The sequence below is a fragment of the Schistocerca nitens genome, chromosome 1 (assembly GCF_023898315.1).
Source record: "Schistocerca nitens isolate TAMUIC-IGC-003100 chromosome 1, iqSchNite1.1, whole genome shotgun sequence".
Taxonomy (NCBI): Eukaryota; Metazoa; Arthropoda; class Insecta; order Orthoptera; family Acrididae; genus Schistocerca; species Schistocerca nitens.
Genome location: NC_064614.1, coordinates 1,132,576,382 through 1,132,592,460, shown reverse-complemented (window position 1 = coordinate 1,132,592,460; position 16,079 = coordinate 1,132,576,382). Strand labels below are relative to the sequence as shown.

At 36.8% G+C, this 16,079-nt stretch overlaps 1 protein-coding gene across 2 annotated transcripts in view; it reads right to left on the bottom strand.

The window, feature by feature from the left end:
* LOC126199460 (organic cation transporter protein-like) overlaps positions 1–16,079 on the bottom strand; it is a 159,902-nt gene that overhangs the window by 78,715 nt on the left and 65,108 nt on the right. For both annotated transcript variants that reach the window (XM_049936392.1, XM_049936384.1), the window contains 3 exons: positions 12,157–12,327; positions 5,707–5,935; positions 88–191 (listed from right to left, as the gene is read on the bottom strand). In XM_049936392.1, coding sequence (XP_049792349.1) covers positions 88–191; positions 5,707–5,935; positions 12,157–12,299 — 476 coding nt within the window. In that variant the 5' untranslated portion in view covers positions 12,300–12,327. The remainder of the gene's footprint in view (positions 1–87; positions 192–5,706; positions 5,936–12,156; positions 12,328–16,079) is intronic.

Here is a 16,079-nt window from a genome sequence, read left to right as displayed (position 1 = left end):
AACAGAGGCAGCACATTAATTTATAAGTCAAACTATTCATTAATGACTGTCATGACTTTGTTCAATATATTTCATTTAGTTTCTTACCTGTCAGAAAGCAGACCAAAAGTAAAGGATCCAATAACATCACCAAGCATAAACATGGAATCAGACATGGCTGGTAACCATCCATATGTACACACTAAGTCAAACTGTAAAAAAAATAGTATAGTTTTATAGCAAATCTTTCTCACTTTCATTTAATGAAGAGTTTATTTATTTGCACTGATAATTTCTTGATAGAGTTATAAATATTTACAATTTTCATTGTCAAGCAAATAGTATCAATGACAGGAAACTCACTGAAAAGAGAAGCCAGTTATCAGCAGACTAGCACACAGAAAAGGAAAGTTGCTATATACAGGCAATATCATTCCCAACTAAGCCACAGACTTATTTTCTGTACAATTTCTTCCCGTAATGCAAACAAACCTGCCACCACAGCATACCAGCCAGCGATTTATTACCAAATACAAATACGCAATGAAAATGTTCTTTACCAGGGATATGATTATGTCTCACCATGCCTTGATATGGTGATTATCCCATGAAAAATGACACCATCATCTTTCAAAGTGGTAATTCATCATCCACTCAATCTACACAATTTTGTAGTACCTCTTTATGCTACTCCTATTCTCAGTCATACACCTCTCAAATCATTACATTGTGGGTGTCCTATATGCATACTTGCCCCATATGCCTAATAATTATCTTCTATAAAGGTCAGTTCATAGGCATTTTCTATCCAATTAAATGTAGGGCCACATCATTGACCACCATTACTGGAACTATTTTGAAGTGTTGTATATAGATATCACAACTAACCATTCATCTACACGCAGAAATAGTCACTACCAAACTTTGGTTAAGTGCAAACTCAACTACTTGGCTATGGAACAAATTGTGCTTGTGTACATCACAAAATTCAATTAAGGAAACTAAAATGGTGTGGCATTAAAGACATTCCCTTTACATAAATGGAATCATATCTTAACAAAAGAAAACAAGAAGTCACATTAATAATGATGTCACAGCAACAAGATTATCTTCAGTGAGGCAAAAATTTAATTATACTGTCCCGCACAGTTCACAGCAGTTCATCTGCTCCTGTTCTTGACGAAGATACATGATTTTCTGAGGACACTGGAGAACTCCTGAAAAACCATGATGTTTGCTGATGACACAAGTATACTGATAAAAGGCCCAAAGACATCCATACCAGACACAGCCCAGAGAACTGTATTCATGGCAAATAGCTTATTTTTTATGCTATTTGTACACAGAGCTACTCATAAGAAATGAAATGAAACTGGTAGATGATCTAAATTGATGACAGGTTGTCAAATGGCTGGAAATGCACTTCTACACAGGTACTGCTTGAGTATCTTTCTTGTTACACTTAATATGAGGAGTTTTCAGAAGTTATACATAGCATAATGGTAGTAAATAAAGATTTGTGATTTACATTTACCATAGCACATACTACAACTAACAAATCATGTTAAAACTTAACTTTTTCCTTTCGATAAGAGTGTATATTATCTACATTTATCATAAATTAAAACTATTTTTGAGTTGAAACTTCCTGTCAGAGTAAAACTGTGTGCAGGACTGAGACTCAGACTCAAGACCTTTGCCTTTAGCTGCAGACTGAAAATTTCATTCTATTTTTGAGTTTATCAAGAACTATTACCTCAAAAAAGTTTCAGAAAATTAATAACACTCATCCCAGGTTTTTCTGTTACTTTAATAGAAATCTTATTTTGTGTACTGATAGTTTCAGTTTTTAAAATGGAATTAAAAATATTTTTAGCTTAACAGATCCAGGAGCTATAAGAGAATCAGAAACCTTATTTTATTAAAGTTATTTGTTTACAGTCCCACTGTGAATGCTGTTCTCGGAATGTAGAATGAGATATGTGATGTTCATAAGCAGCTGTGAAACACTGCAGCTACTGTCAGGCTGGAAGCTGCTGCAAATGGGTGTGTTGGGAGAGCTACCAAGAGTCATGAATCAGAGATATGTAAGGTGCCTTATAGCCTTCCTTTTCTGTGCATCCTGTCTCCTCTGCAAGAAGTATAAGATTTGACATTACTTGTCCACTTGACTGTCAGTGCTGTGGCAGTGGTAGGACTAACTGCTAGGTACTGGAGAGACTGGAAATTTGGAGAATTCAGATTGTTACACCCATTCGCCTAACCAACAAATCGGAGGTGCTGTCTTCCAATGAAACCAAAACTGAGCTAGTGATGAGACTTGCTTCACCTGTTGGGAAACTGATGTGTCCTGTGTCAAGAGGAGCCAAATGCAAAAGGGTAGAAGGTTTATTAATTATCAGAAGTTCAATCATGTGACAAATAATGGTACCGATCAGAGAAAAGGCAGAAAGAGACTAGAATACCATCAGTTGCACACAGTGTGTATGCCTGCAGGCCACTTTCAACACATTAAAGAGGCTATTCTGGCAGTAACTAAGGGTGCTGGGTGCAACCAACTGCATATTTTGGCATATGTGGGAATAGATGGTGCTTGTCATCTGGGCTATGAGGTGATACTTGGATCATTCTAGTGATTGGCTGAGAATGTTGAGAAAATTAGCCTCATTCACCGAGTTCAATGTAGCTTACAATTTGTAGCATTTGCCCCAGAACTGATTTTGACTCCCTGGTTCTGAATCAAGTGGAAGCCTTGTGACAAGCTAGCTTGGACTCCCTAAATCTGAAGTATAGGGTTGAGAAGTGTAAGGTCTCCCTATATGGGTCAGGTATGCACTACACACCTGCTGTCCAGGTAGTTGACTGTGTGTGGGGTACATGCAACAGTTTTTTGTAGATTAGGTGACTCCAAATTGAGTATAGATAACAATAGTTGTAGAAGATCCACTACAGTTAATATAAGATCCAAAGAAATGCACAAAGAGGTGAGAGTTTAAAAATATTTGTGTTTACCTGCCAGAGCATTCACAACAATATGTCATAGTTTTAAGTGCTCCTAAACAGCAGTTGAGCTCACCTAATACTAGGTACAGAAAGTTTGTTTAAACCAGAAACTGAAATTGATTTTTGGAGAAAATTTTAGTGTATATAGGAAGAACATGCTACTTGGAAATGGAGGTGGAGTGTTAGTCACAGTAGATAAGAAACTCAAATCCACTGAGACAGAAATTGAAGCAGCGTATGAGATCGTTTAGGCAAGACTCAGTGCCAAGGGCGGGCATAAACTTACAGTTGGATTCTCTGTCAGCAATGAGACTCACCTCCAGATGTAACAGAAAACTTTAGAGTACTGTAAAACTAAGTTCACTAGTTCCTAAGTTCCTAAGCTGTCATCATTAGAGAAGATTTCACTCGCCCAAGAATCAATTGGGAAAACTACAGTTTTATAAGTATCAGGCATGACGAGACATATAAAATTTTACAAAATGCGTTCTCTGAGAACTATCAAGAAGAGAGAGTTTGGAAACCTACACATGATGGAAATATATTTGTGATAGTGGCAACTAATAGAGCTGACCTCTTTGAGGATGTTGATACTGGTAGCAGTGAAAATGATTACCAAAGTACAAAGGACAACAAAAAAAGTGGAAGAATTTACATGTTCAGCAAACATGATGTCACATCTCAATAAGGAACTTGAAATATTCAGCTCTGGTGAGGAAGGTATAGAAGAACTGTAGCTTAGGTTTGAAACAATGGTTGACCATGCACTTGATAGATATGTATCTAGTAGAACAATTCTTCATGGGAGAAACTCTCCCTGGTATACTGCCACTGTAAGAAAACTTGATGTTCTCTGTTCCTTAGGTTGATATTATTTTGGCAAAGCCCTCACAAAGACATTGAAGAGTCCCAGGGCTCTACGGAGCACATTTTGAGGACTGCTGCCAAATTCAAAGTAAAAGCTAGTACAAATTATGCAATTATTGGTGCAGGTAAGTTAGACATACGTTAGAAGAGGTGTAGATGGTACCTGTCTAAAAGGCAAGATCAGTGAATAACAGATTGGTTGCCAGTGGTTACATGTGCACAACTCTTGTCTATTATGAAATGTTCTCTACTTGTACTAGATTTTATGTGAAAGTTGCTTATCAGAAGTACTCTTGTTTTATCTTTAGGAAAAGAATGAACAACATGTTAAAAACACCTTTCCTCTGATGTCAATTTTTTTGTTTCACATTAATCATCTGCTCTGTTAGTCCCCTTCTTAATATTTCTTTTTTACACAAGGTAATGAAATTCTTTGCTTTATATGTCACTTATGTGATTGCTTTCACCTAAGGGCCAGTTCAAGAACATTTTTCCATGCATGCACTGTATCCATTTGGTGCTGCCCATCCCCTCCCCCACCCCACCTCCTCCCCCATCCCTCCCCCATTTTTCCATACAAGCAATGTGTCATTTGGCACCCATACCCTTCCCTCCTTCCACCATATGTTAGTTACCATTCCTATGGCTCTTGGTAAGACCTTCAAAAATAAATCTATGTGTAGTGAGTGGCGAAATTGATTACTTTTCCAACAAATTATGATACAATCTGTGTTCAAATATTGTACTAGAGGCACCTTTGGCACTCCTCTCATCCTGATGCCCCAAGTGGTCATTTGTGTCACTTGAGCCTTAAACAGGCCACGAATCATCCCAATATAGAGGTTAAACTTTATACCACAGATCAGAAATACACCCACTTAAATTGAAAGGGATGCATCGACTTCAGATTAAGTATAGCATCTGAACACTACAGCCTACAGTGGACAGCATAATCTTGTTTACTACCTTGTTTGCATATAGTAAGAGCTAAGAAATAAATTCTGCTATTTTTCTCTATTTGTAACATTTTTCAATTTTAATGTGAAGCACATGTAACTTCTCAATAGCTCTGTTAATCTGATTGTGACACCATTCCACAACATGAATGAATGGTCCAATATCTATAATAGTAAACTATTTTTTTCCTTAATTTTTGGGCATGGGCTGAAAAACGCAGTTTACAAATTGCTTAGTAATGGCTGAAAATTTTAGAGAATTTGCAAATACTGTATCCTGCAGTTTCACCCATAAGAGCGGAAATATGTTTACTGGTACATCACATTTGCCTCTCCTGGCTTGTTCACTTACTGAAGTGCTGTACAGTTCCTTTTGATGAATTACTATGAAATGTATTCAACTGCATGTAGATATACAATGATGTCAGTTTGAGTTAGCAATTTAATTTTAGTATTATACTAGTGCCTGTTCCTTTTGTTTTAAACAGAACATCTCATGGTAACTTTCTAAGGAAACAAAGTGGCAATGATACCATTTGTGTGACCTAAGGCTGGAAAAATAAAATAACAGAATGTTGTTATTTATACTTCATTGAACCCAACAGGTATAGGAAGAAGCTCCTCAAATTAATGTATGTAGGCAAAAAGCTATACATGCTGAAAGAGCACCAAAGTACAGGTCCCATGAAGACCATAATCAACTGGCAACCTCAATCTTTCAAATCTTTCCTTCATAGGAATATACAGATTAAGAAAGAAAGGGGAAGTTATGAGATGTCTAATAGCTAGGTCAAAATTTCTCAGTATCTGTGGTATGAAGGATGATTGTTAGATGGGGGTTATAGGACTAATTTTTTTTGTTTTAAATAATAAAGAATGAAACTTAATCCTTCATTTTTACCTCCATTATTGTACTGCTCTTATAAATACTTTTATCATATATCCACTGAGTGCAGGTCACACTTTCATTAGATGGTCTACCACTGTGAAAATAATCTTCTGTGTAATTTGCAGCCAACATCTGACATGATGAAAAAGCATATTCCCTCTCATCCCATGGGTATGACATATTCAGTATTTCTGGAGGTAGAGTGTATGATGCTGTTTCATTCTCAAATGGCAGCTGACACCTGAAAAAAATATCTTTAGATATCAGTACCAAAGTAGACATTCTCTAAGATATCATTAGAATACAAAGAATTGTAATAGAAAAAACTATCAAAAACTTAAAAATTTAAAAAAAGTTAATAAAACAATGGAAAACCCCAGATGGAATGTAACAATATTTCAGAAGAAAACTTGCTACTCACCATATAGCAGAGATGCTGAGTTGCAGATAGGCACAAGAAAAAGTTAAATAAGTTAATGATTCATAAAAGGTGAAAGAATATGAAAAGCTGAAACTGAACCTTTCAATTAAAACCAGTCTCAAATTATTCTTGGAAAAGCAGTATGTATTTGTTAGTACCAATAATGCATAATGACATTATATCCCATTGTATTTTGGCCAATACACCTAAAGAAAATAAAGTATTTAATCAGCAGAAATGAGCAGTACAAATATTTTGTGTAGTAGATAATGTAATATCTCCTTGCACAGGCCTTTTTAAAAAAAATCTTGGAATTCTTATATTCACTTTTCAGTTCATTTACTCCTTAATTTCATTTATTACTGACAATAAGAAGAGGTTTTAGCTGATCTGTGATTTGCATAATCACAATGCAAGGCATAAAATATAATACCCCATACCTTATTGTTTATGATGTAATGTGGAGTTATGTGCTCAGGATCGTAGGTTTTAAAAAAGCTCCTCTCTAACATAATGTAAATACAATTTTTTTCACACTTTGGGTGCTATTTCAGGGCCAGGATACTGCTTAGGTCCAGAGTGCCCATCGACCTTGATCGTCACATGTATATCTGGTAAACTAGCTAAAGAAATGCTTATAATTTGAAAACATGGAATGCACGCAAGCAAGTAAGTAACACTTTTGCTTACTTTTTATAGTGTGGAATTTGGTTCATTGTTAATTTTAGTTGGGTGCAATTGTTAATGTTGGAGGTCAAGACTGCTGTATGGTTATGTTTCGCATCAGTAATTGTACAAGTTGGCATTGCCCTGGTTGTCATTTGTCATCATTGTGTGCATTAGCTCTTAAATGCAGGCTGCTCAACACGCTGAGTGGCATGAAGCTAAGTGCGCTGAGTCCATGATATGATGCTTTTAGGTACTTCCATTATTTATTACATTTTTGGCAATACAGAAAATAATTTATGAAAATTATAAATGCTGCAAGTCAAAAACAAAGTTGGGTTGTAGTGTTGGGGTTGGAAGGGGGGGGGGGGCACTTAGGAAGAAGCAGAATGCTGAAAACTATTTGGCATATGGCACATCAGTCTGAACATATGGCTCTTGTAATTCTTTGTGTTTTTGCAGCACTCAGTGTTACATAAATTTAGTCTAGTTAGCAAGAAAATTGTTTCAGTCTCAGAGACAGATACAGAGGCTTATAGTATTTTGAGTATAGTATGAAAAGAGATTTTATTTGTGGTATGAGCAAGAGCAACTAGTGAACAGAAAGGTTTGGTGTGTCACTTCATAAATTTTAAGACATGGGCTCTACTTGCTATCCTTGGTCAAACAGGGAGCAGGCAGCCTGTGCGGACCACTGTCTCTGTTGCATGCTGTGGCACCATCACCAAACAAGAGGTGGTAGATTCCGTGCAGAATACCGTGGCCAGTAGATGCGCAGATGACAGGGCACATGTGGGTGCTGTGGGCAGGCACAGCAGGGGGAATGCCGAACACCGGAGGGGAAGTGCAGTTCTAAAGTGAAGCTTTCACTCATATTTTTTGTAAATATTAAGTGGGGCCCCTCCACATCCACACTTGCATAGTGATCATTCAAGAAGATCCATCACTTCTGCTTTGGTTAGCATCTAAAAAGTATTCAGCTCAACTGCAGCAATTTGTTTTCACCTGTCATGGTAACCATTTGTAACTTTAAGAGAAGCATCACGAGTGGTGAATTTTGAGTAAAACCTACACATTCTTCTTGTTGCCATGTCAAAATCCACTTATTTTGCCAAAACATAGTGGAGTTTATATAGTATTACCTTTACAGTATCACCTTTACAATATCGCCTCACTAACACATTGTACGTATATAATTATGAGAGAATGCTGGAACAGTGGTTTATTAAGTGAGAAAATGATGAAAAAGCACATCCCCGGTCAAAATAGACATGCAATCTCTTCACTTATGTTGTCCAAAACCCATGGCAATTCTCTTTTAACTAGTGATCAATGGTCCTTAAAAATTACATTCTTTCATCAGAAAAGTCTGTAGCTAGTGGAATAACATGGCGGATAATGAAGTTCTGCATAATAACCATACAGAAATATACTGTCCTCTTTACAGGCTATTATTTGCCAAAATCTCATTTCAGTACCTCACACACTTTATAAAATATAAGGTATGTTGTGGATATTTTATTCTGGCTTTATCACTGGCATGGCATGATCACAAATGAGTGTGCTACGTCAGATCAGTGTTGTCAAGATTGGTAAAAGACAGAGACTTCCATACAAGCCTAAAGAAAGATTCAATATGTTAGCTAAATTTCATAAGTAGTAACATATTATGTAATATGCACCAAATGCAAAATCATAGCAACCCCAATTTTTCATTGCAAACTTTTTTGAATTTTGCGGAGTGTCTTACTGCCATGTAAATATCACAATAACTATGACTACTAATGAAATGATGGGCACATAATCATGAAACTGACATACAAAGCTACAAGTATAGCAAAATTCTTTTAACATAATAGCTATTGTAAAATCATTTTAGAGAGATTGCAGGATGTATGCCTTGATTCTGTCATCACTGACCAGCCAAAAGATGGCGGACAGTGTTGGCCTCCCCTTCTGAATAAATGAATGATCTTGTCCAGCACTTTGGATGAAAACTGATCACTGTGCATCAGCACCATATCCTGTGCAGACTCTAGCCTCCTTGCTCATGGAAGGCAGCTGATAGATTATTGATTTAGTATGTGCAAATGTATTTTTGTACAATAAGCATACTGCAAACACAAAAATGTGATAAGAAATGTGTCTGTAAGATGGGTGGCCAGCGAGCTGACACTTGAACTGAATGGGTGGCTTTTTACATCTGTGGCAGACTAAACAAGAAAGTGATGTCTTCCTTTCAACAATAATCCCTGGGGATGAAACTTAGGTCCACCAACATCAACTAGGAGTGAAGGTAGTGAGTAAAGTATCTAGTCATTCCTCACCACACAAACTGGAAGTTTCAAATACAGCCAACAGCAGGGAAGATTATTCTGAATTTTTTGCACCATATTGCAAGCATTATATTTCACAATGAACCACTATCATTAGTGCATCACACTTAGACCTCCTAAAAAATCTTCACCAAGCAACTGAATGAAATCACATGGATTGCTGTCTATGGTATTCTGTTGCAGCATGGTATCCACGGACCCATATGACTTGTACAAGAGTTGCAACAGTCAATCACTGATCTGGAGTATGAGTGTCTTCCACATTGTGAAAACTTAACAAACCTTTCGCCAAGTCATTTTCACATATTTGGACAACTTAAATAAGTGCTGGAAGGTAATAAGATCCATTCTGATGAAGAGGTACAGCATACTGTGTAGAAACACCTAAATGGATTTATTTTGGAAATTCAGACACCTTTTAAGTTTTTACAACAGATACTAAAACTTATTTTAAAATTTATAGTTTGAATCTTGCCTTTTAATTAATTGCTACTCTATATTTCTTTATTTAGTTTTTTTATGCTGAAAAAGGATTCACAGTGCATTTTTCCTTCAATCCCCTCTCTACCTGGGCTTCACATTTACTATTTCCTCTTTCAAATGACGGAGGAACTGCTCTGAAAATTCTAAAATCTCGAGATTCGATATCAGTATTTTTAATTTTTTATTTGTAATCTGTCAACAATTTTTGTTTCTGTTTTAGCTGATAAGTAAACATTTCTTTTCTGTGTGCAGCAATGTTAATTATTGACTTATATTGGACATGAAATAAACCGATATAAATTCCCTTGATACCACATTTGTTGTATGATAATAACATATTTCTTGTTGTGGAAAAAGAGAATTTATTTCTTTATTTTTTTAATGTCTTTCTTCCTTTATGACCTTACCTGAAAGTCATTGTTTTCACTTAGTTGTGGCCATACATCTGATTATTAAAATCATTAGAGGACCCCACATGATACTATACGTTTCATCATAAAATACATATGCAAATAAAAATGACATTACTTTACTATTGATTTCAGAACAGGTACTTCGTCTGGTGAATCATGAGAAAAAGGGGTCAGGAGCAGTATTTGTGATCTGGCAACAGCTAATCAGTCTGATCAATCCCTGGGAAAAGGAGGTAGGAAGCAGGCATAGTGATTTGGGAACAGCTACTCGGTCTGGCAAGTCTCTGGGAAAAGGTGGCAGGGAGTAGGAGGGATGGTTTGGGAAGGATGGCTGATGACATGGAGGGAGGCAACAGGTGTGATAGGAATGTGACACTGGCACTGGCACCAATTAGTTCATGTGGCACACAAAGAATATGACATTGACTGGTGGATTTTCAGGGGATGGCAGGTTGTGAAGCAGCTGTTGAAACCTAGCTTGATGTGCTCAAGGGCATATTTCACCATTTGATGGCCAACTCTGCTCTCAGTCACAATTTGGCAGTGACCATTCTTTTGGGTGGTGAGTTGGCTGGCAGCTACACCCATATAAAATGCTGCATAGAAATTGAGGCACAACTGCTATATAATATGGTTGCTTCCACAGGTGACCCTGCTTCAGTTGGATAGAATGAGGCTGTGATGGGACAGGAATAGTATGTACTGGGTGAGTATATCAGACAAATGAGTGATATCGCAAAGGATTGGGAGAGTGTGTGGCACAAGGATGGACCAGGGTACTGTGTAGATTGGGTTGATAATGGAATACCACATTAGGAAGGATGAAAATGATTATGGTTAGGATGTTCTGTATTTCTGGGCCGTATGATAAATAGTTGAAGCCCTGGCAAAGGATATGGTTCACCTGTTCTAGTCTGTGATTATACTGAGGGATGAGGGGGATGCTCCTTTGCAATTGGTTCTTGGTGGAGGGGATTTGAGGCCTGTGAGGATATTGTACAAAAACTTTTTCTGTGGATTAGGTTTGTAAAATAGTGCCTTCCTACAAAGACTTTAGTGCAGCCATCTGCACACTGCTCAAGGGAATTCTCATCATGGCAGCTTTGCCATCATTGGGTGGCCCGTCTGTATGAGTGTGATTTTTGGTGTGTAATTGGTGATAGCTGTCAAAATGCAGGTAATGTTGATTATAAGTGGGCTTTATATAGACAAAAGTAAAGATGGAGCCACCAGAAAAGTGGAGGTCAATATCCACATAGGTAGCATGTTGGGCTGAGGAAGCAAATGAGAGAGGTGTTGAGACTATGGAGAAATGAGGATAGAGTGTCTTGGCACTTGGTCAAGATCTTTCAGGAGGCTACGAAGATTTTCTTCAAATGACCCATAAAAAGGTTGACAGAGGATGGTGCCATGCTGTTGACTAGTGGTATGAACTGGGAGAGGCAAGGTTCAGTGTTGGGATTAGGCTGCATTTGCTTGAGGGATTGGGAGCCAAAAAATTTTCCCTGATTTCCTGTGGGAAAAGGATGTGGGTTCATGGAAAGTAAAGTAAGGGTACTCGGCTGCATACTATAGTTCAAAAAAGAATTCATCCAAAAGCTAGTGAAGATTTTAGTCTAGTTTATGTGCCTGTTGACAGCTCAACTCCTCTGCTATTCAGTGAGTTGTTAACTTTACTCCTAAGTTATTTACATTCTACCAGAACTTTACATTGCCACTATTTATTAACTATTGTCATATAATTATAATTGTTTTACTATGGAATGCAGTTCATGAAATCTACATCACAATGACTTGACTAATTTCATTTACTATTTCCTCATCTGATTTTTTTCTATGATTTATTGTGAGTTGATGTTTCCCTACCCTGATTTGCATGCACTAGTGAGTTTTATACAAATATTAAAATATCATATAGAAAATCCTATCCTAATGCTCTGCAAACTATTGTTTACTAGATCATGAACTGTCTTTTGGCTTCTTACACCATTGTCACCAGACAAATGCCTAAGAATTCAAAAGTCACTTCAAAATCACATAAATAATATTTAGCAGAACACCAAGAAAGTGTTTCCTGTTTAATATTGTTGTCATGTTCTGTCAAGCAATCGAAAATTCAATTAAACATCAAAATAGTACATACCGATAATTCACACTAGCTTGCAAAAAAACTCCTACAAGTTTATGTAGAGCTCCTGTAACTGCTGTCAAGCATAGAAGCACATAGATTCTCTTCTGATAGCGACCAAATTGTCCAAGATATGGAAACAGGTTTTCAAAAGCCATAACTGTTTATTGTAGCTTGCAGATAAATCTGTAATCAAATGAACATATTTACAACACAATTGAAATGCAAACACTAATTAACAGAGAAGAAAATTACAAAATTTTGTGAGGAGTTGAGTACTGAATATTGCACTCAGGTGCAGGTTAATTGTTCAGAATGTAAACTCAGGAATTAAAAACTGGCCTGTTAAAATTCTCTCACCCAAAACCCCACTTAAAGCTGAAATAATGTAAAGTATTATTAGCTTCTGAATGAAAGACTCAGGCTAAGATTCATTAGATGCATGCTGAATGTTCAGTTCTTCACACAGTATCTCCCTCCTGACTTCAATAATCTATTCTTGTCTCTAACATTTTCAATTCTTTTCCTTTACAAAACTTGTTTTTCCTCACTGTCTATTAAAAAATAAACTGTAATTCTTAAACCTGAACACATAATATGTGTTTTTTGCTGGTGTCATTATGGTCATGCTCTTGTAAAATATTATTATGTCTTCAAAATAACTGTTTCTCATGTGAGACAGTCTACTATGAAAGAATCAGATGGATGACACAAGATAAGCAATGTGGAATTTTAAGAATAACTGAAATACTGTCAACAAGCAAATCTTAATCTTAATCTTTCAGAAAGAAAGATGTGACAAACTTCCTTTAATCTGGAGACACTAAACCACAATAAGTTTATTCATTTCAATTTTTTTTCTGTGTCTCCTTTAGTTAATATTTTAACTAAGGCAAAAGAGTAATCATAAACAAACTTGAATGTAAAATGGTAATACCATTTGAAATACAATATGATGTGCTATGAAGAGAAAAGGGTACTTTAATCTGTAATTCAGAAATTAAGGAATACTATAAATATATCTTAGTAGCAAAGAATATACAATAAGGACAAAATCTTGTTATGTCAAAGAGTAAATTTAATACTATCTGGAACCATTATTGAACTGCAAACAATCACAGTATTACTTGAGAGAAGCAGTCTACTTATCTGTGACACAGTGAATTTTTTGTCACTTTGGCTGGAACTTATTGTTCAGGACAGTCACCCAATACAAACGTAATTGCAGTATATTAGGTCTACATAAATTGGATATACATTTTATGAGAAAGATGGTCATCACACACAAAACTATACAGCAAGCATCACTTCACTAAGAACAACTAGTTTATTTTGTTTCACCATTATATAAGCCAGAAGTGAATAGAGGTTGTCATATGTATGGGAAAGAATGAAATAAAAATACACTATGTAAAGCGAAACAGACGATCCTGTAAGTTTTAGTCAAGGTGCCTTTACATTGCAGCATTTAACAAAAGAAGTTCTGGGAGCATTCTACCCAATTTGGTTTAATTAAAGCCCTCAATTCTTTGGTTGATTCTGGTGTAGAATTTTCTATTGCCTTGGCGACTGAATCCATACACAATTATGTGTTATGCTTTGAAGGAGAGGTGGACTCAGTGTGGCAGTGCACAGTGTGATGAAACCTTTCATGAATTGGCCTCTAGAACTACTGTTAAGTACCAGTTATTCTTAATACCAGTTGAAATTACTAACAGTCAGGATCACAATGTGATCAGAAGTGAACAGCAGTAATATATTAAACTACACCTGGAACATATATTGTCAAGGAAGATGAGGCTGTAGGTGGTGCCATGGTTATTGCTGCAAAAACCTTTATAATCTAGCAAGTTATTACAGATTCTGAATATGAAAATATCTTCAGTGTGTAATAAAAATTGAAAGACACATTCCTCACATGTAGATGAAGAAATTATGTTATATGGATATTGGTCTAGAAATGCTTTGTTTCCATGTTACAAATCATTTTTCTCTAGCTCATAAATAATGGGAAACACACAAGAACAGAACATTAGAGTCATGGGGAACATGCACTCATTGTGACATAAGCTTGTGTTTTGCACCACCGATGACCATTCTACATGTCCATGTTGCTGTGTGACATATGTCAGTTCTTGTTTACAGGGAAAATCAACTGTTCCAGTAATCAGTATGGCCCTTGCAAGCACACGGATTACTACTAGAGTTAATTACAGACTTGGCTTGTGCAATGGCAGTGTATAGAAATGCAGAAATGGCACATGCCCATTTGAAGTATGGCTTAGTTGATGGCAACAGCGCTCACACTCAATGTTTGTACCAGGAGAGATTTCCAGGATGTCTGAAGCCATTGATCATTGTCTTAGGGAACATGAGGAATGTAAGACTGATACTCGTGACTGGCAGAGGAATAGAAGGATGAGGACACATAATGGGAGGAGGCAATAGCTCATGCTGTTGACAATAAAACTAGCATCAGTACAAGACAAGTAGCTGCATTACTGAATGTTGACCAAATGACTATCTGGTGAGTGATACATGAGGACCAGCTGTATCTGTACCATTTACAGTGTGTGCAGACACTATTAACAGCTGATTTTCCTTCACGGGTACTCTTCTGCAAGTGGTTTATTCAACAAAGTGTCAACCCTAATTTTAGTGCAAAAGTACTGTTCACAGATGAGGCATAGTTTCAATGAGATAAGACTGTAAATTCTCACAATTGGCACATATGGACAGATGTCAGTCCTCACACAACTGTTGAAGCAAGTCATCAACAAAGACTTTATGCCAATGTTTGGGCAGGCTTTGTTGGTGACTGCTTGGTAGGGCCTCATTTTCTTCCACTGAGGTTCAATGGACAAAGTTATCATAATTTCATAGAGAATATTCTACTTTATCTGTCAGCAGATGTGCCTTTAGCTATATAACAAAACATGTACTTCATGCACAATGGACCACCCCCTCAATTATGTGTTAATGTCTGTTGTCTTCTAAGTAACACGTGTGGTGACAGATTAACAAAGAAAGATGGACCACTTGCCTGTCTTTATTTGTGCGGGTATTTGAAAGCTCTTGTGTATGGAACCCCAGTGCAAGATGTTGAGAGTCTCCATGCCTGTGTTATTATGGAAAGATGTAAAGCCATACCCAATACTCCAGGGATACATCAGCACATCCGAGGTTCACTGTGATATTGGATTGATACATATATCAATGCCCATAGGAGGCATATCGAACATCTCCTGGGAGAAAGAGTTGCATGCACTATGCTGGTGTGTTCTGTTCATGTGTGTTTCCCATGATTAATGCGTTGGAGAAAATGAGTTGTAAGATGGAAACAAAGCATTTCTATGCTATGTTCATGTAACATAATTTCTTTGTGTGAGAAACATCTGCAATTTGTGCCGCACATTTTTGTTACATGCTGTATAAAAGGAAAAGGGAAACACTACCTAGCATTTGGAAGTAAGTGCCCCTTCATTGGAGACAGGAGAGGGCTACGTTGAGGAGGGGTAAAATGGAAGGGCAGGTTACTCAGACCCACCTGAATGAGGACAAGAGTAAACAAAGAAGAAGGGCGAGGTGCTGGAGGAAGTAGGTCAGATATGATACATTGGTAAGTATTGTATAAGCTTCAGTCCAGATGACATGGACAGAGTGAGAAGAAAAGATAGATTAAAGCGAAGAGAAATGAATTGTGAAGTTAAGTATTAGAATGGAAAAAAAGACTTTACTGTAAGCAGAGGTGGGTCAAACATAGTAATTAGATGCTGTTATATGACACCTGTCTATGGAGTTAAAATGGCAGAATGTTTCCAAAAATCTTACAGCATATTCAATATAAATTTCCTGGTCATGCTTTGAGAATAGTGGAAGACTTCAACTTTTCAACTACTGAATAGCAGAGTCACATGAATAAAAAAATCCAAGTGTCA